This window comes from Cherax quadricarinatus, chromosome 71, assembly GCF_038502225.1.
Source record: "Cherax quadricarinatus isolate ZL_2023a chromosome 71, ASM3850222v1, whole genome shotgun sequence".
In the NCBI taxonomy this organism is placed as follows: Eukaryota; Metazoa; Arthropoda; class Malacostraca; order Decapoda; family Parastacidae; genus Cherax; species Cherax quadricarinatus.
In genome coordinates this window covers 14,123,268-14,148,734 of record NC_091362.1, presented here as the reverse complement: position 1 = coordinate 14,148,734, position 25,467 = coordinate 14,123,268, and the positions used below count along the sequence as shown (strand labels likewise).

General features: G+C 35.8%; 1 protein-coding gene and 1 long non-coding RNA gene across 6 annotated transcripts in view; one reads left to right on the top strand and one right to left on the bottom strand.

Annotated features, from left to right (window-relative positions):
- Positions 1-17,780, top strand: part of dia (diaphanous related formin 1) — a 77,961-nt gene extending 60,181 nt beyond the window's left edge. For 3 of the 4 annotated variants that reach the window (XM_053793418.2, XM_070100048.1, XM_070100047.1), the window contains exons 10-11: positions 13,370-13,454; positions 14,989-17,780. In XM_053793418.2, the coding sequence (XP_053649393.1) occupies positions 13,370-13,454; positions 14,989-15,166 (263 nt within the window). In that variant the 3' untranslated portion in view covers positions 15,167-17,780. The remainder of the gene's footprint in view (positions 1-13,369; positions 13,455-14,988) is intronic. The other variant, XM_053793420.2, reaches the window with a different exon arrangement.
- LOC128700319 (uncharacterized) overlaps positions 7,676-25,467 on the bottom strand; it is a 45,001-nt gene continuing 27,209 nt past the window's right edge. Inside the window, exons 2-4 of one of the 2 annotated variants that reach the window (XR_011393994.1) lie at positions 11,293-11,380; positions 8,463-8,586; positions 7,676-8,206 (exon numbers count right to left, since the gene is read on the bottom strand). This is a non-coding gene — a long non-coding RNA (uncharacterized lncRNA). The remainder of the gene's footprint in view (positions 8,207-8,462; positions 8,587-11,292; positions 11,381-25,467) is intronic. The other variant, XR_011393995.1, reaches the window with a different exon arrangement.

Here is a 25,467-nt window from a genome sequence, read left to right as displayed (position 1 = left end):
GAGAGAATGGAGCGAAACAGAATGACTTCAAGAGTGTATCAGTCTGTAGTGGAAGGAAGGCGGGGTAGGGGTCGGCCTAGGAAAGGTTGGAGGGAGGGGGTAAAGGAGGTTTTGTGTGCGAGGGGCTTGGACTTCCAGCAGGCATGCGTGAGCGTGTTTGATAGGAGTGAATGGAGACAAATGGTTTTTAATACTTGACGTGCTGTTGGAGCGTGAGCAAAGTAACATTTATGAAGGGGTTCAGGGAAACCGGCAGGCCGGACTTGAGTCCTGGAGATGGGAAGTACAGTGCCTGCACTCTGAAGGACGGGTGTTAATGTTGCAGTTTAAAAACTGTAGTGTAAAGCACCCTTCTGGCAAGACAGTGATGGAGTGAATGATGGTGAAAGTTTTTCTTTTTCGGGCCACCCTGCCTTGGTGGGAATCGGCCAGTGTGATAATAAAAAAAAAATATTTTCTTTAAGTGTATTTAGTTTTCTGTTTGTTCCATAATTGTCATATGCATTCAGTAGTTTCCTTGCTTTAGTTTTATGATAATTTATTTAACAGTACAACATTTTTAACTAGGGGCTGTCAGTTGATTCATCTGTAGATATTGTCATTGTTTTAGTTATAATGTTCATTTCTTTAAGAAAATTTGTTACTTTTGTTAGAATTACTCAGGTATCTGGTATTAGTGCAGCTTTTTACCCCAAACCAAGAAATTATTTTTCTTTTATTTAGTTCTTTATAATTGATACTCCAGATAATTATTTTTTGCACTATTCATTTCTTATGTATATTATGAAACTTACTTTGCTTCACTGTCATTTGATCAAATATAATTTTTTTTCTTATATGAAATCAAAGCTTTGAGTGGTTCTGTGATGAGTGGGAAATACTAATGAATGCATAAACTCTCAACTAATATTGCTAAAGGCAGAACTGTTTTTAATGTTGAGGATGTTCCTAGTTCTGCTGTAGACTATTCTCTGCTCACTCATTCTTGTGACATTCATACCTGACAGGAAGGAGCCAGCTTGTCCATTGTTGGTAAGACAGACCTCATAATTGTGTGTCACTGCTTGCTCAAAGTCATGTTCACACCTTACACCTACCTCAGTCACCCATTAAAATGCTTACCTGGTGTTGGAACTTGTGGAGTTTTTTAATGCTGCAGTATTTTTTCTGAATAAACGAATATTAAGTTGATGAATGCAATTGATTTTTATATGAAATCTGCATTAAGATTATATTATTTATGATATGAATATCAAATGACTCACTATAGCAATGTGCAATTGTGCATGACTATAATCATAAAAATATTAACACCTAAATTACAAGAATATACATTTGATGAAAGTTTTCTACACTTAAAATGAGATAATGTAAAATAATATAGAAGCCAAAATAAAACTCCACATGTGATAATTTTCATGTGTTGATGCACTTTGTGTTGACTTCAGGCTTATGGGACACTAATTTTCACAAGAATACACTGTTGTGTTCACAATAGGAAAGAAGGTTAAAAATCATGTTTAGCACAACTGCACCTCTAGCAAATGCATCCAGCACATCAATAAAAATAAACAAAAGGTTGTTGACCACCCTGCACTTTTGTCTTTTACTAAAGTATGATGACTATTTTAATCTTCATTGCTTGATTTATTAATAAAAATGGTCATTGTTTATAAAAGGTTCCATCAACAAGAATTCAATAAGAGAAGAGCAAGTTCTTGTCTGTTATTGATTTATGTAGTGAATTACTCAGTATTTAAGAGAATAAGATCTTAAAGTTAGCAAATTTTGTGCTGCATTTTACATCCAGGCTGTCAGTTATACAGTGGCTCACCTGTTTATATGTAAACTGCTGGTTTAGTACTTCTTAAATTCAAATGTATAATTTAAGTAAAGGGGCCCCCAACTGTTTATAATCCTAAAATTATATTCTTATTGAAAATGATAGTGCAAAGTATAACTATATGTCACTCATGTTTATAAATGTAGATCAGTATTTCTGATAATGAGTACTTCTATTAGCTGGTTCACTAGATTTTGCTTCTCAAATTCTGTGTCTTTATTAAATACTACGTGGAGAATTATATTCTGTGTTTTTTTTTGTACTGTGGCAGCTAGGTAAACATAAATGCTTTACCATTTTTGTTTCTAAATCAGTCACATGCGATATAGCCAAGTAGTCAGCAGAAATTCCGTTACTTTTCTCTAACATGGCAGGTGCAGTTGTAGCAAAAGTTTACAGAAACTTCTTGGTAAGCTGTCTCACTGCAAATCTTATACTATATACTGTTGGTGCTATAGTGTCTGGCTGAAGAATGTATCAAACTTTCTGTATTTACACTCTACCAACCAGCAATTGAAGTTCTAGCTTTGTATTAGATTTTCAAGGTAGTAGCTCACTAGGAGTGTCTGTAAACTTCTATCTGTGACAGTACAGTGGACCCCCGGCTTACGATATTATTTCATTCCAGAAGTATGTTCAGGTGCCATTACTGAACGAATTTGTTCCCATAAGGAATATTGTGAATTAGAATAGTCCATTTCAGACCCCCAAACATGCACGTACAAACGCGCTTACATAAATACACTTACATAATTGGTCGCATTGGGAGCTGATCGTAAAGCGGGGGTCCACTGTATATTATATTGAAAACCACCTTTCATCCTTATTTTTTTACCTTTCTTTCTTATTAAAAAAATTTTGCAATGTTTTGGTGATGGACTGAGTTGGCAATGTTTAAATCCTGCTCTTTTCTTTTTTTTTTTTTAGTTTAAAAAGTGTTTTCAAGTTTGCTGAAAGAAAACATTATCTTCAATCCTTCACATAATTTTATTATTGGCTTCATTGTTGTGCACTGAACCTCTTACCATTCTTGACTGCAGCTGCATATTATCAGTATAGGGTAGATTTGTTCCTGCTTATGCACCTCTTTTATGCATGTGTTTGAAGTGATTTGGCTATAAATTTTGTCCTTAGTACATATTTTTTTTTAAATAATTTTTTTGCAGTTAATTTTTTTTGATGTACTACACTGTATATTGCAAATTAGGTGTTTTATATGTATTTGAGTTTTATAATTTTTCAAATGGTTTGACTGTTTAACTATTATAATTGTTTTTCAAATGACTGTTTTATAGGAAAGAAAACAATCAGGTTTAATCTCTTAAGTTTTGTATTGTGCTTTAGTGTACTGCCTAGTTGGACTTACTGGTAAAATCTGGGTTCATTTTATTATTCTCACTTAGTCACATCATTAATAATGCTCATGTATGTTTGCAACTCTTTCTCCACTCTTTATTTTTCCTTTCCTTACTCTATGCCCTCATTCATTTCCTCCTTTACTCTTCCCCTTCTTTTCCCCTTACCCTCCTTTGTTTCCCCCTCTTTATCATCTTCCTTCTCAATTCTTCTATCTAACTTTTTTAGCTCACTTTTTTTTATCATTGTCCTATTATGCTATTTTTCTGTTTGATACTTTTTTCCTCTTTCTTTACCTTTTCATTCCTCCTTCACTTTACCTGCATGTTTTCCTCTTCTTTTTTTCCTTTCTGTACTCTCCCTCCTTTATGTCAGTCTTTTTTACTTCGTAATGTCACTCCACCTTTTCCAACACACTTATCCCTTTTCCTTTACTCTTGTTCTCTCCACTCTATTTCTTTATTTTCTCCCTTTCTATCTGCTCTTCTTTTCTTTCTTAACTTCTCTTCCAATTTTCTCCCTTTCTCTCCCTTCTTTACCCCCTTTGCCTTACTCTTTTTGCTCCTTTTCCTCATTCTTTCCTCTAAACTTTTTTTCTCCATGTTCTTCTTCCTTTTATTCTTTCTCTTCCTTCCCACCACCTCCCACTCTTTTCCTCCCACTTTCCATTTTCTTTTCTCCCACTTTCCATTCTCTTTTTCCAATATTTTCCATTCCAATTAAACCAGTTATTTTGAAATTATGAGCTATACTAGTATGGTTTACAACCATTATGTTAGGTAAAAGGACACAAGTGCAACTAATGTGACACTATATTGTGGCAATATTTTACTCTCCAGGCGCTTTATCAAGCTGTTACAAACAGTACGTGGGCACAGAGGGTATGTATAAGCTTAGAGTGAGGTGTAATACTAATGGTAGTAGTAGTAGTAATATTAGTTGTAGTAGTAGTAGTAGTAATACAATATACCCTCTTGTGTCCATGTATTGCTTGTAACGGCTTGATAAAGCTCCTGGAGAGTGAGATGTTACCACAATAAAATATCACATTAGTTGCACCTGTGTCCTTTTACCTAACATATTGTCGGTAATTTTACCAGCATTAATACAACCATAATGTTATGGATGCCTGGTAGGTGATTATTCTCATATTATTCCAAGGCAGACTGTAGTCACAGTAATACAGTATTTCAATTTTTTTTATTTTACCATGTTTTTTGTTTTTTTTTTTTGGTTTCAGTACCATAAAGAGCAAGTTTTAATGATATGCAATATTGCACTTGGCATGTTAGGTTAGCTGAATGTACAGTAAATACTTCAAAGAAGATCATGTAAATATATTTGACCAGCAACACAGTTGCCAGAGAGTACTGGAGAATAGCTCTGATGTTAGTGGATTCATTATCTTTTAGGTTAATGCAGCTTATCTATGAAGTCAGGTTCAATAACATCTCATTTTTTCTAAATTTCTAAAATTTGGATGCCCTGCAACACACACTATTGATATCATAAAAGACTTGGTGCTTATTGTTCATGTGTAGAATGCTTTAAAGGCTCTCATTCTTTCCGATCATTGTTCATGTGTAGAATGCTTTAAAGGATCTCATTCTTTCCGATCTGCTAGCTTTGGATGACATTCCTGCATGGTATGTCATCTTACCCAATGCTATTTGCCTTGTGAAACTTCCATTTTTCAGTCATATGTCCTTTCATAAACATTCTTTTTAGGAATGTGCTGATAATTGCAGGCAATTTGAACTGCTTCCTAGGTAGTAGGTTGGTAGACAGCAACTGCCCAGAGAGGCACTACTGTCCTGCTAAGTGAGTGTGGAACGGAAGTCTGCAATTGTTTTATGTGATGGAAGGATTGCTGGTGTTTTTTTTGTCCCATAAACATGCCAGATTTCAGGTTGCTACTTCTGCTTACACTTAGGTCACACTACACATGCATGTACAAACATATATATATATACACACCCCTCTTGAGTTTTCTTCTTATTTTCTTACTAGTTCTTGTTCTTGTTTATTTCCTCTTATCTCCATGGGAAAGTGGAACAGAATTCTTCCTCTGTGAGCCATGCGTGTCGTAAGAGGCGACTAAAATGCCTGTATATATTACTAAATTTAAAGGGAAAACTTTCGTTTTTCCTTTTGGGCCACCCTTGCTCGGTTTGATATGGCCAGTTTTTTGAAAGAAGAAGAAAGGGGCTAGTAGCTCCTTCTCCTGTATACATTACTAAAGTTAAAAAGAGAAACTCTTTTTTCTTTTTGGGCCACCCTGCTTCGTTGGGATGCAGCCAGTTTGTTGAAAGAAGAACTTGAACTGCTTACCTGTCACTGCTGTGAATAGCTACCATTGCTTGTGTAGCAGGATGGTTAAACTCTTTCAAATGCTGGTTGCTCCCTGCAGTAATATATTTGGCAGATCAAAGGGCAACACAGTTTTTGATCTCTTGGTAACAACTTGACACTATCAAAATTGCTAATTATTTGGACATGTAGTAGTGCTCCAACTACAGTGCTGAGACTCTATACTGATCCTTCCTGTAAGCAGTCTTCATCACAGTCTCAGTTGTGTAAGGGATCATCCCTTTTACTCAGCTCTGTGTTCCATTTTCAGACTGGAATTTGAAGTCTTCATTTTTTAAAGGAAAATAAAGCATGGTGTATGGCCTGGTTATATCTCATCTTGAGCAACAAGGCTTTCTTCCACTTAATTCATTTACCCATCAGATGATCAGACCCTCACATTTGGCCTCTTTGGCATTTTTTTTTTTCCGCTGAATGAATGTGTTTGTACTGTAATTAACACTATCCTACAGAAGTCTGGCAGCTTCAGCATATCCAAACTCTTGGTAAACAGGATGTTGCCTGTGTTGGAGATGGCCATCACATAATATCCACCTAAAAACATAAGTGTAAAGGAGTGCTGCAGCAGGGCTGCTGGCCCATGCTGACAAATTCTTCTCAAGCCTAACCCTTACCTTTCATACTTTTATTACCGCTACTCCTCTCACTTCATGTAACCTGACTCTTACTACTATATATGTACTGTACTTCTTTTTTTAGGCATGTCTAATAAGACTGAAAAAGACACGTGGCAAAATATTTTCCTTGAGAATAATTTTTTGCACTAATCTCAAGAATTCAATGTCTCTGCATATCTTAGTAAGGTGATGGTTGGAATTACTTCTTGGCAGCATAGACCTCTATGAATCTTAGAAATTTTGAGGGGGGTTATTTTTAGCTTCATGAATCAATAATAAATAAGTAGAGCTACACCATTCACCTTGAATTGCATGTAATGTGAGTAATCTCAGATACAAACATTAGGTTAGAAAGTTTTTGCGCTGTAAATATTTTATTGTATTTTATTTTGTTCGCTATCTTAGTATCTCAAAAATGATCTTAAGGTAAACATTTAAAATTTGTTATCATTATTATAATCAGTTTCAGCACTAAATCCTAAGGGTCATACAGTTTTTCTTAAACTATGATAAGTTGACACTGTAGGGAAATGTATAAATAATTGTAAGAGAATATTACTTTATTGTTAAACCTTTATTTAATTTTATTTTAGTTTTGTAAAAAGAGAAGCTCAGGTTAGAGTATTTATGAGAGAAGGACATTATTTTCCAATAAATGTTGGCTCTAGACAGGGATGCGGGATGTCACCATGGTTGTTTAACATATTTGTTGAGAGGGTTGTAAAGGAGGTGAACATTTGGGTGTTGGGGAGAGTTGTGGGATTGAAAGATACAGGAATGAACCTGATATCAAGTAGGAGTTATCACACTTGCTCTTTGCCAGTGACATTAATCTTTTGGGGGACTCGGAAGAAAAGCTGCAAAGGTTGGTCAAATTGGAAAGGGTATGTATATTAAAAAAAGGAAATTTAAGGAAAACCTGGGAAAGAGCAGTGTAATTAAAGTAACAAAAAAAATCTAGGAAATGAAAATATGGATATCAGATTAGAGAGAGGGAGTTTGAAAGAAGTAAATGTGAACTTGTTGGCAGATGTGCTGTGAAAGATGAGGTGAATCGTAGAATTGACAATTGGAAAAAGATGGGTGGTGCATTGAGGCATCTGTGTAAGCAAAGAATCTTATCCATTGAGGTAAAATAGGAAATGTACCAGAGTATAATTGTACCAACATTATTTTATGATTGTGGAGCATTGATTTGTAACAGCAAGGAAGAAGCTGGAGGAAATGGAGATGTGTTTGAGGGCAATGTGTGGTGTAAATATTGTACTGAGAATATGCAACATGATTAAGTGGTGGTGTGAGGTTATCAGAAGTATTATTTAGAGGGCAGAGGAGGAAGAGTTAAGATTGTTTGGACATTTACAGAGGCTGGAACACAATAAGATGATGAGGAAGGCATATTAATCTGGGATGGAGGGATAGGGCTCATCCAGGAAAGGTTCGAGAGAGGGGAGGGGATAAGAGAGATTTTGAGTGCTAGGGGCTTGGACATCCAACAGGCTTGTATGAATATGTTAGATAGGAATGAGTGAAACCAAGTGATTTTTATGTTTTAATGTGCTGTTGGGGTGTAAGCAAAGTATGTAACATTTTTTAAGAGATTTAGGAATTCTGGCTAGCCAAACTTACTCGAGCCCTGGAGGTGCAGTGCACATTGCCTGCAATCTGAAGGAGGGGTGAGGATGTTGTAATTCTGAGGGTTATCTGAGTTGTAATGCCAGTGCACTTCAGGGTGGGAGATAGTCAGTGCATTTAATTAAAATAAATTTATTAGGTAATTCATTAAATATCTCAAACATGGGGTTAATAATTTTAGTTATACCTCATGGTATCTTCAGACACACTACATTTATATTCTTTTGACTAATCTGTTAAAGTTTGCATACCAAAGTTAAGGTTTTGTTTTTATTTTAATATTTGTTTTCATGAGAAGTATATCTTTGTTAATAAAATAATTTGAAATTGCTTTTTATGCATGCCTGTTGCGTATGCTCTATAAATTTTGAGTTTTCTGTCTTACCTGTGAAAGTAAAAGAAAAAAATATTGTAAAGGTCATTCTTGTTAATATGCAAAAAAAGTAATTAAATTTTGTATGCTGTATTTCACAGGTAGGCTAGAAGGCTGTAAATTTGAACAGAATATGATACAGTATTGTTTTAATGCTGTAGCATGAACTTTTCTTAGCAATGTTGCAAAACAGTATATAATACAAAGTAAACCTTTGTTTGCTCTGCCCTCATTGGGACCAAGGCCTGAGCCAGTTTAGTTGTCTTACCATTGCACTGCTGAGCCAGTTTAGTTGTCTTACCATTGCACTGCTATAGACTTTTTGACACTTCCAGAGACTCATACTACAGTACAGCACCATACAGAACAAAACTCTTGAACAGAAAGACAATCTGTGGATAAGAATAAATCTATATAATATACTACATAAAAAAAGTAAAACAAGGTATTCACCATTGTCTAGAGTCATTGTTCTCTTACACTTATTATGTATGGTACCTTCTCATTAGATGTAGAACAATTTAGCATTGTGTTGACCTGAAGAACTTGATGCAACTAGAGTGAATATAGAACCGTGAAGGAATACTGTACTCTTAACTCCTCAAGCCATAGGTTGCATCAGGAGTGCACAATTATATTGCATATAAGCTGTAAGAACATTTTTTGAACTCACATGTTTAGCAAGTGAATGAGCAGAGCAGTTACTATCAAGTAGTAACAAAGTCTTGCAGCATTAAAGAGCTATAAGTTCCGTCAGTGTTCCCTGGCATGGTTTGCAAACATATTTCTTAAACCGTTCATTGGTAATATTGTGTGTAGCCCACACTGTCTTCTTTGCCTTGAAATGAGCTGGCAACATCTTAATGCCTTTCAGTGCTTATGGATAAGCACTTTTCTTTCCAGTTACTAAGAGTTTGCACTTATGTTCCTGAATTGAATGTAATCTACTGTACAAAATAGTACCTATAATGTCATCTAATGTAAAATCTAATATCTATAAACTTAGTAGACTACAACTCAACTAATTTTTTCTTATAATCATGTACAATGATACGCCTTTGTAGTCTTAAGTTAGGCCTAAGCTTGCCAAAAACCATGGTCTTTCAATGTGCACTGAAGTGTCACCCATTTCTGTATAAACAGTGTGTCATGTTGAAATAAACTTGCATTTGTGTGTGTGCCAGCTACATTAAAATAGGTTAAAACTATTAATTTTTCTCTAAGTTCTTTCATCCCAGCTGTGGATTTCTCATTCCTTTTAGCAAATGAATATATTGCAGTCCCTCACCAAAATAATTTGGTCTCATGAGTAATATATATTTATTAAACAGATAAATCATGTTCTCCCAAATGAATAAATTCATCATAATATTAACCCTTTGAGGGTCGACAGGCCCTCTCCGAAACACGTTCTCAGGGTCGGCCAAATATAAAAAAAAAATTATTTTCTCTTATGAAAAGATAGAGAATCTTTTCCCGATCATAAGGACACCAAAAGTTTGAAATTTGATGGAAAACTTACGGAATTATGCTCTCGCAAAGCTAGCGGTCTCGGCGATGTTTACGCATCGGCGATTTTGCCCACTTTGAGCCCCATTTTCGGCCAATTCCACTGTACTAGTCAACAAAAAACATGAATATTTCGCTAGAACTCCATTTTTTCTATCGAATGGGTGCAAGAAACAACACATTTATGAAACTCAACTATCCAGTACAGTGGTCAGAATTTAGCAATTTTGCCAATTTCACACAAATTTCAAAAGATGCCAATTTCCGAATAGGGTCCAGAATAAACAAGAAAGACATTCCTGGCACTAAAATGACATTTCCTCTGGTCATTAGTCACGTCTCAAGGCCCCTCTTATATTCTTTTGCTTTCCACTTTGAATTTTTATTCTCACAAAAAATGTAAGATTTACTGTTATGCAGACAACTGCATTAGTGTAAAAAATGGTATAAATATTATTGGTGCACTTGTGAAAGAATATTAGACTCACCAGTTGACGTGTATTGCACGCTTGGCACGATTTGTTTACTTTTGAAATTTGGTAAAAATCGAACATTTCTCCTACTTTGAGCTCAATTTCAAGGTATCTTTCATTGTAAAACCAGTCAAAATCATCTCAATTTCTGTAATATGTCTTCCATTCTATAAAATGAGACCAAGAAAACTAGAATACAACAATAAATACCATACGAAAATACAGTGCAAAGTCGCTGTTTTATTCCAAAAAAATGGTCAAAGTTTTTTTTTTCTCATTATGCACTGTGTGCTGCAGGATTTTTTTTAGACTGTGCACACTGACCACATAGACCCATTCTTTCATATGAAGGCCTACCAGCTTTCTCCCACTAGATTTGAGGGCGCTAGAATTTAGGCGTACTAGTACGTCAAAAACCCTGGGTCGTAAGCCGTACTAGTACGTCCGAAACCCTCAAAGGGTTAAGGAGCAGTGACATTATCTAACATTCACTCCCAAATATATCTGAACAAATCTACTTCCTCCATACTCCCTCCCACTAATCTGATATCCTGTCTTTCAGTACCTAGATTTTTCTGTTACTCTCATAACCATATCCTGCCCTATGTTCACTTTTAATTTCTTCCTTTTACATACCCTCCCAAATTCCTCTGCATCCTTCTGCAACCTCTCTTCAGAATATATCAGAAGAGCCGTGTCATTATCAAAATGCAAGTGTAGCAGCTCCCACTTCATACCAAGTTCATCATGGTATCTTTTAATCCCACACTTTGCTCCAACACCCTATGTTAACTTTTTTTTTTTTTTTCCAACATTATCTATACATATACAGTTTTAAACAACTTTGGTATGTCACACATCCCTCTCTGAGGCCTACTTTTACAGGAATATAATTTCATTCCCCTCTCTTTCCTATACCTTAATTTGAGCCTCATTATCCATAAAAATTCTTTGCTGCTTTTAACCCTTTCAGGGTTGAGAGGCCCTCTTTAGGAGAGGGCCTCACCTAAAGGGTTGAAAATTTTTTGCAAAAAAAAAAAAATTCTTATGAAATAATAGAGAATCTTATCCCGATCATAATGACACCAAAAGTATGAAATTTGATGGAAAACTTACGGAAATATGCTCTCACGAAGTTAGCGGTCTTGATGATGTTTACTCATCGGCGATTTCGCCCACTTTGGCCCCTATTTTCGGCCAATTCCTGTGTACTAGTCGACAAAAATCATATTTATTTTGCTAGAACTCCATTTTTTCTATTGAATGAGTACAAGAAAACACCCATTTACCAATTTCAACTATCCAATAAAGTGGTTAGAATTTGGTAATTTTGCCAGTTTCATGCAAATTTCAGAAGATGCCAATTTCCAAATAGGGTCCAGAATAAACAAGACAGACATTCCTGGCACTAAAATAACAAGTTCTCTGTTCATTAGTCACGTCCCCAGGCCCCTCTTACATTTCTTTTGCTTTCCACTTTGAATTTTTATTCTCACAAAAACTAAAAGATTTACTGTTATGCAGACTACTGCATTAGTGTAGAAATGGTATAAATAATATCAGCGCACTTGTGAAAGAATATTAGACTCGCCAATTGGCGTGTATTGGACGCTTGGCATGATTTGTTTACTTTTGAACTTTGGTAAAAATCGAACATTTCTGCTACTTTGAGCTCGATTTCAAGGTACTTTTCATTGTGAAACCAATCAAAATCATCTCAATTTCTGTAATATGTCTTCCATTCTGTAAAATGAGACCAGGAAAACTAGAATACAACAATAAATACCATACGAAAATACAGTGCAAAGTCACTGTTTTAATCCAAAAACACGGCCAGTCTTTTTTTCTCATTACGCACTGTTTGCTGCAGGATTTTTTTTATACTGCGCACACTGACCACATAGACCCATTCTTTCATATGTAGGCCTACCAGCTTTCTCTCGCTAGATTTGAAGGCACTAGAATTTAGGCATTCTAGTACGTCAATAACCCTGGTGCGTAAGCCATACTAGTACATCGGAAACCCTGAAAGGGTTAATTATCTACTACCTATTCCATACATTTGCAACATCTACATTATTCCCCTTTCCATCCTATCATTTTTTTTTTAATGCAATGGCTGTCTCCCACCAAGGCAGGGTGACTCAAAAAAGGAGAAACAAAGTTTTTCTTTTTGCCCCTTTATCCCAGCATTTTAGTCACATCTTATGACACACATGGCTTGTGGAGGAGGGGTTGTTCTCCATTTTCCCCATGGGGAACCTATCAGATCCCTTTTCTAAATCCGTAGTTGAATATCAGAATGTTTCTTACCTTCATCTTACCCTGCACATAGGAGAATGAAGCTTATGACGACATTTCTATCTGATTTAGACTAATAACTAGTCACTGATGACTAGTTTTTGGTCTGTTGAATTTTGAAATTATAGTTCTATTATTGGCAGTTTGGAGGGATATGTTGTGTATCTTTATACGTATATGCTTCTAAACTGTTGTATTCTGAGCACCTCTGCAAAAACAGTGATAATGTGTGAGTGTGGTGAAAGTGTTGAATGATGATGAAAGTATTTTCTTTTTGGGGATTTTCTTTCTTTTTTGGGTCACCCTGCCTCAGTGGGAGACGGCCGACTTGTTGAAAAAAAAAAAAAGTTGTATAAAGTACACGAAGAACAGTTATAGATGGTAGGAGTCAAATTACTTGCCTCACTATTTTACAAGAATGATATCCAGTAAGGAAGAATAATAGAATGCATACTGTAGTACAAAAGGTTAAATGCCATTGTTGTATAGGAAGATGATGTTAAGAAGTTATAATGGTATTGTTTTGGGTTGGGTATATGAGGAAGGTATGGTAAATTTGCATTTTTTTTTTATTATAAGCACGAAGTGTTGCTTATAGATATGGTTAATGATATTTATAGAAGATTTAAAATTTAACAGGTTGTGTTTACTGTGTAATAAGTAAAACATTACACCTTAATTAAAATTTGAGGTGTACTCTTATATGTATATATATTTAGTGTAGCTATTTTTGGGGGGCAATAAATTTGAAATTTTTTCAGTGTTAACAGTATTTAAGTATAATATTCATAAGTTATCATAAACAATGAAAATTTTTTCATGATTAGTTTGCTTCAGATGTTTAGGCTTTATTTAAATTGAAGTTGCAACTCATTGAACTTCTTTCTAACAGCCGAGAGAAGAGCCCAGCTCAATCGGAGTCGTTCGCGTACAGGCTTGGTCACACAGTCGTCAATTAACAACAAAGACATTAAACAGTGAGTTATTTTACCTTCAGTACTGTATCATATTTACCATGTGTATTATAGCTTATTAAGAATTATAAAGAAATATGTTATAGTGTAAGAGCTTTCTGTCTCTTCTTGATTCTTGAGTATTGTATATTTGATGAGTATATCATCCTTGATGTATATATACCAAGAGCAACAGCATGTACACCTGGAGGAGTGTATATTTCATTATATATACACTCAGAGTTTAATCCCTATTTTACAGATTAAGGTGTCCTTGACTGGGGTACATGTGACATCCAGCCATAATGACCCTTTGTGTAATCAATTGTTTTAAACTTAATAAGTTAACTTTTCTTGACTTATTAATAAATCTCTTAATACCCATATGTGTGTGTATCTTACGTGCATATTTTGCAGGTTTGATTTATTTTGTTTAGTCAACTAATTATTTAATTCATAAATTGATGTACACGGTCACCGAGAGGGAACAATTAAAGTTGTATGTGGAAATTTTGACTTTGTAGCCACATCAGTTTCCTGTTGCACTAATCCAGGAGTAGAGAGATTTTGATCTAGATAAAACTAAAGCAGACCCCTTCTCCTGTATGAATTACTACATGTAAAAAGAAAAACTTTCATTATTCCATTTAGGCCACCCTGCCTCAGTGGGAGACGGCTGGTACATTAAAAAAAAAATTAAAGCAGTCATTTATCAGTTAATATCTTTTTATGTATATGTCTATGAGTTTCAAACAAAAAAATTTAATTCAGTCAAGTGTTAGAAATGACAATTTGTAATTGTGACACTTAACATGTCTAAGATTCCTGTTAGCCCAAATGATATTTTTTTCATTTTCTATCCATAAACTGACTTTTTATATTGAATTGCTAGTGTAATTTGATATTAATCATGTCAAAGTTATTTATTATGACAGCTGAAAAAATCCAAGTATAGAATCCCTGCATACTAGTTTTTATAAAATTATTTCTGCTTTCAGTTTGAAAATCTCTCAGCTGATGAAAGTTTAAATTCAGACATTTGATTGCTGGACTTGAGTCCTGGAAATAGGAAGTACAATGCCTGCACTCTACAGGAGGGGTTTGGGATATAGGCAGTTTGGAGGGATATATTGTGTATTTTTATACGTATATACTTCTAAACTGTTGTATTCTGGGCACCTCTGCAAAAACAGTGATTATGTGTGAGTGAGGTGAAAGTGTTGAATGATGATGAAAGTATTTTCTTTTTGGGTATTTTCTTCCTTTTTGGGTCACCCTGCCTCGGTGGGAGATGGCCGACTTGTTAAAAAAAAAAAAAAATTGATTGCCAGAATAAACAGCTTTATGATGACTAATTGAACATTGCACTGCTGAAAATAGTGCAAAACATTCATGAGCTTACCAAAATTTATCAGATTTTGCCACAATATTGAATTTCATTCTTGAATTTTTCATTGAACAAATTGTCAGTGAAACTATGCATGTACTATAATAATTTCTGTACAGTAAAAATTTTCTAAGTTGAATTCCAGGATCTATTTTGCATTTTTTATTTCAGAGCTGACACGCTTGACGTCGACATTGAAAACCAGCCAGCCCGACCGTCTCGTCCTCGCACACGTAGACCTGGCGTTCCTACTGGATTAGAATCTCGGGATCGTAATTTCAACCAGCAGTCAACAGAAAATGGTGGAGATGCATCTGAAGCTTTACTGCAAAGGTTAAGAGATCTTTGAGTGCAACCACAATGATACATTATTCAATATTAAACACGTGAAAAGTAGTAACTCATTTAAGTGTTCTCTTGTTCATGGTATTTGGTGAAAAGCAGAAGTAGGGTATGTAATTTTGTGAATTACTTGAAAATATAAATATTTATGAGAAGTGACAGAAAGAGAGCTTTGGGCATGGAATAGGATTACATTACAATTTAGCACAAGCAATTGCTGCAATGAGTAAAGCATGAAATTGGTTTACAGTGAATATTTGAGGGATACAAGCTCAGTATACTTGTATATGCATGTATTTGTGTTTTCCATCTGCATATACACACACACACACACACACACACACACGTATAAACTCTTCAGTTTGAGGGTGGGGAAAAATGGAGAATGTACAAGTGGAGAATGAATTGGAGGCAAACCGCACATTAATTCAAATGTAAGTACGGCAGAAGCATAAGAATCAGGGATTCATCATATTGGCTGATTTGTGATTGAGAGGGAGAGCCCAAGAGCTAGAGCTTAACCCCTGCAGAGACACAGGTAAACATGTACATGTATGCATGCATATATAAGAGAAATCCTGTTGTTTTTAATATGCATTATTTTTAATATATTTTCTTTCTAATAGTTTCATCTTCTTTGCCCTACTTTTATCAAAAGGTTATTTAGAGGTAGACAATAAATTTCCTATTAAAAAAGTGCAAGCATTTATATTCTTTCTGAATATTCCAAGCAATACTATACTGTATATGGAAAAATTGGTATTTTCCATGATATGAAACTGTCTTAAATTTGTTTCTTTTACTGAAATATAAAATCTGTGTTATGGCTGAAATGATGTTTATGGTTACTTTTAAATACTTTCAAGTATTTTTATGCCTATTTTATTGTGTATGACATGCAAAAGTCCTGTTAGTCATTTATGTTAGGTGCCTGTAAACTCTGCCTGTATTCTTACCAGTCACTATAATTATGAATTTGTTGAGACATCAGTACACCACTTATTAGTTCTGATAATTGACTATTATATATTATTTTCCAAATTTTCATAATTATTATATTCTGATACCTTGAACATCACATTTTATAGAGTACACTTCTGTCATAGTTTACCATAATTGCATTAAAAATATTACCAACAAAAGAATAAAAAGGGGCGAGTGTGTAACTTGAAGATAAAAGTTTTGCCTGACACATCATCACTAGGATAGGGAAGGGAGTGCCATTATGTTGGCTAAAAAAGATTTACTTGGTCTGTAAATTATAAATAAAATTGAATCATGAAAACTGGGCATAATTTTATTATTTTTAACCCTTAAACGGTCCAAACAGATCAACGTTCAAAATCGTATTGCTACAAAAGTAGATTTACTTTTTTTTACATATTTTCAAATATAACAAAAAAAATGTAGATAAAAGTTTTTTTTTACATGTTTTCAAATGTAAAAAAAAAAACAAAAAAAGATCTACATTTTTTTACATACTTTCAGATGTTGAAAAAACGTATATATACGTTTGGACCATTTAAGGGTTAAATACATATACTATACTTAAAAAAAAAAAACAAAGCTACCGGTAGAAATAACATTTCAATATATTTATAAAATACCTGAGATATTAGTCATAATTTTAACTTTGAACTTTTGAAGGATAAAAAATAAGCAGTCTTCAGGGCCTGTGTATGTGTATCTCATATTTGTGGGTTTGTTTACCTCATTAGATTAGAAAGGTTATTAAAATATCACTTGCTGTAAGCATGCATTCTTATTGGTTCCAGTGATAATGCAGCAAAATATGCAATACCAGTGAGTTGTAGTAATTATGTTTGGTGTACTGATGCACTGCTAGTGCCTTAACATTTTTTCCTAATATTTTTTCCCAGCACATAATGAAATTCACATCATAAATTTGCTGTTATCGTTCCTTTCCTTCCTGGATATGAATACAGGATATTTTTATTACCCTATTCTTTGTGTAATACTGCATGAGCTTGATATGAATACATGTACAGTGGAACCTCAAAATTCGAACGTATCACATATCAAACGTTTCAAAAATAGAGCCCTTTTCTCGAACTAACTTTGTCCCTATTTCTGGACCTGTCCGCCAGCCTGCTCTGTCTGCGTCCCCACACAGGTGCTGTGAGCCAGTCTGGCTTTGTTAATGCATGAGTGAACACTAACCTGCGCTCTCATTCAAACATTTTACAATTATTTCATTGTGTTTAGTGCTTGTGTGGGACTGTGAAATAAGCTACCATGGGTCCAAAGAAACTTGCTAGTGGTACCCCTGTGGTAAAGAAAGTGAGAAGCACCATAGATGTGAAGAAGGAAATAATACAGAAGTATGAGAATGGCGTGAGACTTGAGCTTGCCAGGATGTACAGAGGACTGTGGACAGTTATTTTGTGAGACAGAAACAGAGGACTGTGGACAGTTATTTTGTGAGACAGAAACAGAGGACTGTGGACAGTTATTTTGTGAGACAAACAGAGGACTGTGGACAGTTATTTTATGAGACAGAAACAAAGGACTGTGGACAGTTATTTTGTGAGACAGAAACAGAGGACAGTTATTTTGTGAGACAGAAACAGAGGACTGTGGACAGTTATTTTGTGAGACAAACAGAGGACTGTTTTTTTTGAGACAGAAACAGAGGACTGTAGACAGTTATTTTGTGAGACAGGGGTCCAGTGACTCAAGCTGATCCTAGTGGCATTAAAAGACAGAGAAGGGAAGTAATCCCAGAGAGGGCTTTACCTGAAGTCCTCATGGAGGGGGATTCTCCTTCCAAACACTAACCCCAACTCCCTCTCTCCTCCCTATCTTCCAGATGCTATTTTATATTTATATACATAATTGAACACTTTAGTACTTGTTGTGTGTATGTAAAACTGTAATTAATTTCTATAAATGCATTTTTTGTGATTTTTGGGGGGTTTCTGGAACAGATTAATTATTATTTTTATTATTATCACACCGGCCGATTCCCACCAAGGCAGGGTGGCCCGAAAAAGAAAAACTTTCACCATCATTCACTCCATCACTGTCTTGCCAGAAGGGTGCTTTACACTACAGTTTTTAAACTGCAACATTAACACCCCTCCTTCAGAGTGCAGGCACTGTACTTCCCATCTCCAGGACTCAAGTCCGGCCTGCCGGTTTCCCTGAATCCCTTCATAAATGTTACTTTGCTCACACTCCAACAGCACGTCAAGTATTAAAAACCATTTGTCTCCATTCACTCCTATCAAACACGCTCACGCATGCCTGCTGGAAGTCCAAGCCCCTCGCACACAAAACCTCCTTTACCCCCTCCCTCCAACCCTTCCTAGGCCGACCCCTACCCCGCCTTCCTTCCACTACAGACTGATACACTCTTGAAGTCATTCTGTTTCGCTCCATTCTCTCTACATGTCCGAACCACCTCAACAACCCTTCCTCAGCCCTCTGGACAACAGTTTTGGTAATCCCGCACCTCCTCCTAACTTCCAAACTACGAATTCTCTGCATTATATTCACACCACACATTGCCCTCAGACATGACATCTCCACTGCCTCCAGCCTTCTCCTCGCTGCAACATTCATCACCCACGCTTCACACCCATATAAGAGCGTTGGTAAAACTATACTCTCATACATTCCCCTCTTTGCCTCCAAGGACAAAGTTCTTTGTCTCCACAGACTCCTAAGTGCACCACTCACTCTTTTTCCCTCATCAATTCTATGATTCACCTCATCTTTCATAGACCCATCCGCTGACACGTCCACTCCCAAATATCTGAATACGTTCACCTCCTCCATACTCTCTCCCTCCAATCTGATATTCAATCTTTCATCACCTAATCTTTTTGTTATCCTCATAACCTTACTCTTTCCTGTATTCACCTTTAATTTTCTTCTTTTGCACACCCTACCAAATTCATCCACCAATCTCTGCAACTTCTCTTCAGAATCTCCCAAGAGCACAGTGTCATCAGCAAAGAGCAGCTGTGACAACTCCCACTTTGTGTGTGATTCTTTATCTTTTAACTCCACGCCTCTTGCCAAGACCCTCGCATTTACTTCTCTTACAACCCCATCTATAAATATATTAAACAACCACGGTGACATCACACATCCTTGTCTAAGGCCTACTTTTACTGGGAAAAAATTTCCCTCTTTCCTACATACTCTAACTTGAGCCTCACTATCCTCGTAAAAACTCTTCACTGCTTTCAGTAACCTACCTCCTACACCATACACTTGCAACATCTGCCACATTGCCCCCCTATCCACCCTGTCATACGCCTTTTCCAAATCCATAAATGCCACAAAGACCTCTTTAGCCTTATCTAAATACTGTTCACTTATATGTTTCACTGTAAACACCTGGTCCACACACCCCCTACCTTTCCTAAAGCCTCCTTGTTCATCTGCTATCCTATTCTCCGTCTTACTCTTAATTCTTTCAATTATAACTCTACCATACACTTTACCAGGTACACTCAACAGACTTATCCCCCTATAATTTTTGCACTCTCTTTTATCCCCTTTGCCTTTATACAAAGGAACTATGCATGCTCTCTGCCAATCCCTAGGTACCTTACCCTCTTCCATACATTTATTAAATAATTGCACCAACCACTCCAAAACTATATCCCCACCTGCTTTTAACATTTCTATCTTTATCCCATCAATCCCGGCTGCCTTACCCCCTTTCATTTTACCTACTGCCTCACGAACTTCCCCCACACTCACAACTGGCTCTTCCTCACTCCTACAAGATGTTATTCCTCCTTGCCCTATACACGAAATCACAGCTTCCCTATCTTCATCAACATTTAACAATTCCTCAAAATATTCCTTCCATCTTCCCAATACCTCTAACTCTCCATTTAATAACTCTCCTCTCCTATTTTTAACTGACAAATCCATTTGTTCTCTAGGCTTTCTTAACTTGTTAATCTCACTCCAAAACTTTTTCTTATTTTCAACAAAATTTGTTGATAACATCTCACCCACTCTCTCATTTGCTCTCTTTTTACATTGCTTCACCACTCTCTTAACTTCTCTCTTTTTCTCCATATACTCTTCCCTCCTTGCATCACTTCTACTTTGTAAAAACTTCTCATATGCTAACTTTTTCTCCCTTACTACTCTCTTTACATCATCATTCCACCAATCGCTCCTCTTCCCTCCTGCACCCACTTTCCTGTAACCACAAACTTCTGCTGAACACTCTAACACTACATTTTTAAACCTACCCCATACCTCTTCGACCCCATTGCCTATGCTCTCATTAGCCCATCTATCCTCCAATAGCTGTTTATATCTTACCCTAACTGCCTTCTCTTTTAGTTTATAAACCTTCACCTCTCTCTTCCCTGATGCTTCTATTCTCCTTGTATCCCATCTACCTTTTACTCTCAGTATAGCTACAACTAGAAAGTGATCTGATATATCTGTGGCCCCTCTATAAACATGTACATCCTGAAGTCTACTCAACAGTCTTTTATCTACCAATACATAATCCAACAAACTACTGTCATTTCGCCCTACATCATATCGTGTATACTTATTTATCCTCTTTTTCTTAAAATATGTATTACCTATAACTAAACCCCTTTCTATACAAAGTTCAATCAAAGGGCTCCCATTATCATTTACACCTGGCACCCCAAACTTACCTACCACACCCTCTCTAAAAGTTTCTCCTACTTTAGCATTCAAGTCCCCTACCACAATTACTCTCTCACTTGGTTCAAAGGCTCCTATACATTCACTTAACATCTCCCAAAATCTCTCTCTCTCCTCTGCATTCCTCTCTTCTCCAGGTGCATACACGCTTATTATGACCCACTTCTCGCATCCAACCTTTACTTTAATCCACATAATTCTTGAATTTACACATTCATATTCTCTTTTCTCCTTCCATAACTGATCATTTAACATTACTGCTACCCCTTCCTTTGCTCTAACTCTCTCAGATACTCCAGATTTAATCCCATTTATTTCCCCCCACTGAAACTCTCCTACCCCCTTCAGCTTTGTTTCGCTTAGGGCCAGGACATCCAACTTCTTTTCATTCATAACATCAGCAATCATCTGTTTCTTGTCATCCGCACTACATCCACGCACATTTAAGCAACCCAGTTTTATAAAGTTTTTCTTCTTCTCTTTTTTAGTAATTGTATACAGGAGAAGGGGTTACTAGCCCATTGCTCCCGGCATTTTAGTCGCCTCATACGACACGCATGGCTTACGGAGGAAAGATTCTTTTCCACTTCCCCATGGACAATAGAAGAAATAAAAAAGAACAAGAGCTATTTAGAAAAAAGAGAAAAACCTAGATGTATGTATATATATATATGCATGTGCGTGTCTGTGAAGTGTGACCAAAGTGTAAGTAGGAGTAGCAAGATATCCCTGTTATCTTAGCGTGTTTATGAGACAGAAAAAGAAACCAGCAATCCTACCATCATGCAAAACAGTTACAGGTTTTTGTTTCACAGTCATCTGGCAGGACGGTAGTACTTCCCTGGGTGGTTGCTGTCTACCAACCTACTACCTGAATTATATTTCCATTATTTCTTATGGGAAATATTGCTTCGATTTTCAGACTTTTCGAGTTTAGAACTAGCTACTGGAGCGGATTAAGTTTGAAATTTGAGGTTCCACTGTAAATGTAAAAGCTCTCTATTATTCTATTATTAACAAGAACTTTTTTTTTTTTCCAAGACTGGCCATCTCCCACCAAGGCAGGGGTGATCCAAAAAAAGAAAGTCACTTTCACCATCATTCACACATAATCACTGTCTTTGCAGAGACGTGCAGATACCAGTAGTCATAGCTCAGTGGTAAGAGTCACGCCTCTCACCACTGAGGTCCGGGCATTGAATCTTTGGGCTAAAAAAAAAAAAAAAAAACTTCTCCCATATAGCTTATTAAAAATAAAAAGAACATTTATGTGCTAAAAACGTATGCACAGTTCAAGATATTTATTCAAGTAATGTCTAATAGCCACAAGTGGCTGTTTTGATCCTAATATAGAGACAACTAAGAAACGAGTACACAACCTGCACATAGGAGAGAGGAGCTAACAACAATGTCGTTAATGTTCTCCCACATACTTATTGTCACACCTGCCACAAAGTATGACAGACTCCTATTTTGGTGGGTGTGTTGTCATTTCGTCTGTTCCTTGCTAAATCTCTTGACTGCCTCTCATTGTCAGAGATACAGTTAAAACTACAATGCTAACTGGCAGAACAATATATTGGGTTTTTGTTTCCTCTAGTGTCAATGTTGTTTCTGTTGAGAATGAGTGCTGCACATTTTCTGCAATCAGCAGTGAAGTGAAGAGAGAGATGTAGTAGTTTGAAAGTTTGTGTAGTACATGTCTTTAACTGCACATATGTTTATCTACATACTGTTGGTATAGCTACCATTGTGTTAAATTTCCATTAGTACAATTATTTTAGGCATGCATACCTTTTACCACATCCACCATTACGCACTAAGGTAGGGTGACTCAAAGAAAGAAAAATTTATAATTCATTGTACAGTTTTCTCTTGTTTTATTCAGTTTAATTTTGCCTGAATTGCTTATATGTGGTAAACCTTTTTCTACCAATATTTCACTATTTTTTTTTTTTTCAATACATCGATCGTCTCCCACTATATGCAGCATAAATTCACTCTTGCACACTCACTTGAGCCCAGCACCTTGTGATTTATTTTGAGTCTCTAACTGTTGATCTGAACTGGTTTATGTTAGCATCCCACTTAATAGAAAGAAAACAGTGTGGCCACAGGAAATCCAGTGAACATATTTTGAAAGAATTTTCTGACTGGAGCACGTGTATTCACAGGTTCATAGCATATACACTTCAATCCAAACAAAAACAGGCTGGGTATTTGGTGGTTGAGAGAAGCAGATAGTGTTTGAATTTTGAGTTGAATCTTTTTTTTTTTTTGTTTTTTGACAATGCATTAATTTTTGGTATATGGACATTTGGTGCCTCCCTTTTGTTCTAAAAATTTTTTGGTAAAAATAAGTGAAGAAATGTAAAATTTTCCCATTTTTTTTTTTTTATCATGTAGGAATTATGATTTATTTTTTATTTTATTGTTTTTAATCTTTTTGCAGCCAAATTCATATCCTTTTTTTTTATGTATGACTATTTGGTGCATGCAGAGTAAACTCAATGTTTATTGGTAAACAATGGTCAAGAAGTGTGCAAGTTGTAAAGCCTCAGAATGAATTTAATTGGTATAATGTGTTTTTAATTACACTGGCTATTAATCAACCAGTGTCAACTATCTGTTGTATACTTTGTCATGCAAAGTTTGCTTGCAGTTCATCTTTAATAATAATGAGTAATACTGTTTTAGTTCTCCCATTTGTTTTTAATGGATGTCATTCACCATGTTTTCCTGTGAGTTAATTTGGATGGGTTGGACTATAGGAATACCAAAAATTATAGGTAACATTTTACAAATATGTAATGCCATTAAACATACTTACCGTGCAGTAAGTCCTCCCATAACACTCGAGATACATTCCTGAAAATTGGTGCCTTATTGAAATTAGCATTTTAAAGTGAAGAACATGCTATATGGGAACAGTAGGGGGACATTCAAGACACTTCCAAATTTGCCATTCAGATTTGTTTTTACTATTCCACTAAGTAAAAATTAGTGATGGGGTGATACTAGCATTGTTTCCACTACTGATCATCAATTTTAGGCTGACACCAGTACCAACACCAAAATTAGTTGCTTCCCACTGATAACAATACCTTGGCACACCCTTGTAAAAATTATTACAGTATAACTTTCCTCATGTTCTGCTAGTTGTTACTTTAAGCATTTGAAGAATGTGGAAAAGGTTAACTTAGGCCTACATTTCCTTGCCAGATTCTACCAAACATACAGGAACTCACCACACCAATACCAAATAAGCATATGCCAAAGATAAATGAATTTGATAATACCAAAGCAAAGAAAGAATATGTGATAGAAAAAATGTCAAAGACAGCACCTGCTTGGCCCTGTAGCATATCAACATTGTAAAAATAAAAGCTACATTTCCTTACCAAATTGTATCAAATGTATAGGACTCTACCACATCTATACTAAACATACCATATACTAAAAATTAATGCATTTATAGAAGTTGTAAGCAAGAAAAGGAAGTACATGTAATATACTTCAAATGTTGTGGGAGGCTGCATCTGAGAGATGTGGAGAGAGCTGCCAACTCAGACTTTAGCTCCCAGCAGTATTGTCATATTGTGAGAGCAGATTCTTATATAGTTAACTCATCATTACATATCTGACTTTTCTCCTATAACTTCTGTTTTGTATGATCTGTGCATCAGTGGGATGAGAATGTCATATTTAATGGAAAAGAAAATAACACCAGATGCTTTAGCTGATTTGAAGGCAGTCAGCAGGGCTATAGCATGCCTCCACCTTCTCTCTCAAAATATTAGTGTTAATAATATAACAGGGGCAGAAACTGGCAAGAATCTTACCAAAACATCTCCCTATATTTTTTTCTTTGTAACACACTGGCTGTCTCCCACTGAGGTAGAATAACCCAAAAAAGAAACACTGTCACCACCATTCACTCTATCATTGTCTTACCAGATACTACAGTTCAGATGCCTCTCCAAACACTTATTCACTCTTTATTATCAGTCACCAGCATGTTCAACAATTGTAGAGGTACTGCTACAGTAGATACACCACTGTTAATGGAACAGGCATGTGTAATTAATGTAGCTATGATGATGCAAGATACTGAACTTTTGTGGATTTCTAGCACTACTAAAGCAGTAGGCATTTACTTCAAACTTTTTGAGTGTTATATATAAACTAAGAATTCATGTTACATAAATTTTGTAAACATTAGTTAGATAAGAACAGTGGGAGGCTTGGGAACACTGCTCATGGTCTGGCAAACAGATTCTGAAAATCTCAAGGATACTTCTAATATTTCAGGCATCACCAAATTTATTTTAGATCCATGGCGTGTTTTATCAAGGTTGTTTGACGTGCTATGCAAATTTTAGATGCACTTTTTTCAGTAGCGTTTACACAAAATCACACTGTGATGTCACTTACAAAAATAAAGTACACTACTGCATGGTAAAATTTTCCTCCTTGTTATTGCATGCTGTTGCAAATGTATAGAGCTTTAAAAGCAACATTAAATATTTTAAGAAAAGTTTAGTCTTATTAATGGTACTCTTAGCAGCTAAATTTTGTAATTGATTTAACTTTAAATTTATTTAACTTTAATTCCTTGCAAAGAATGCTTTG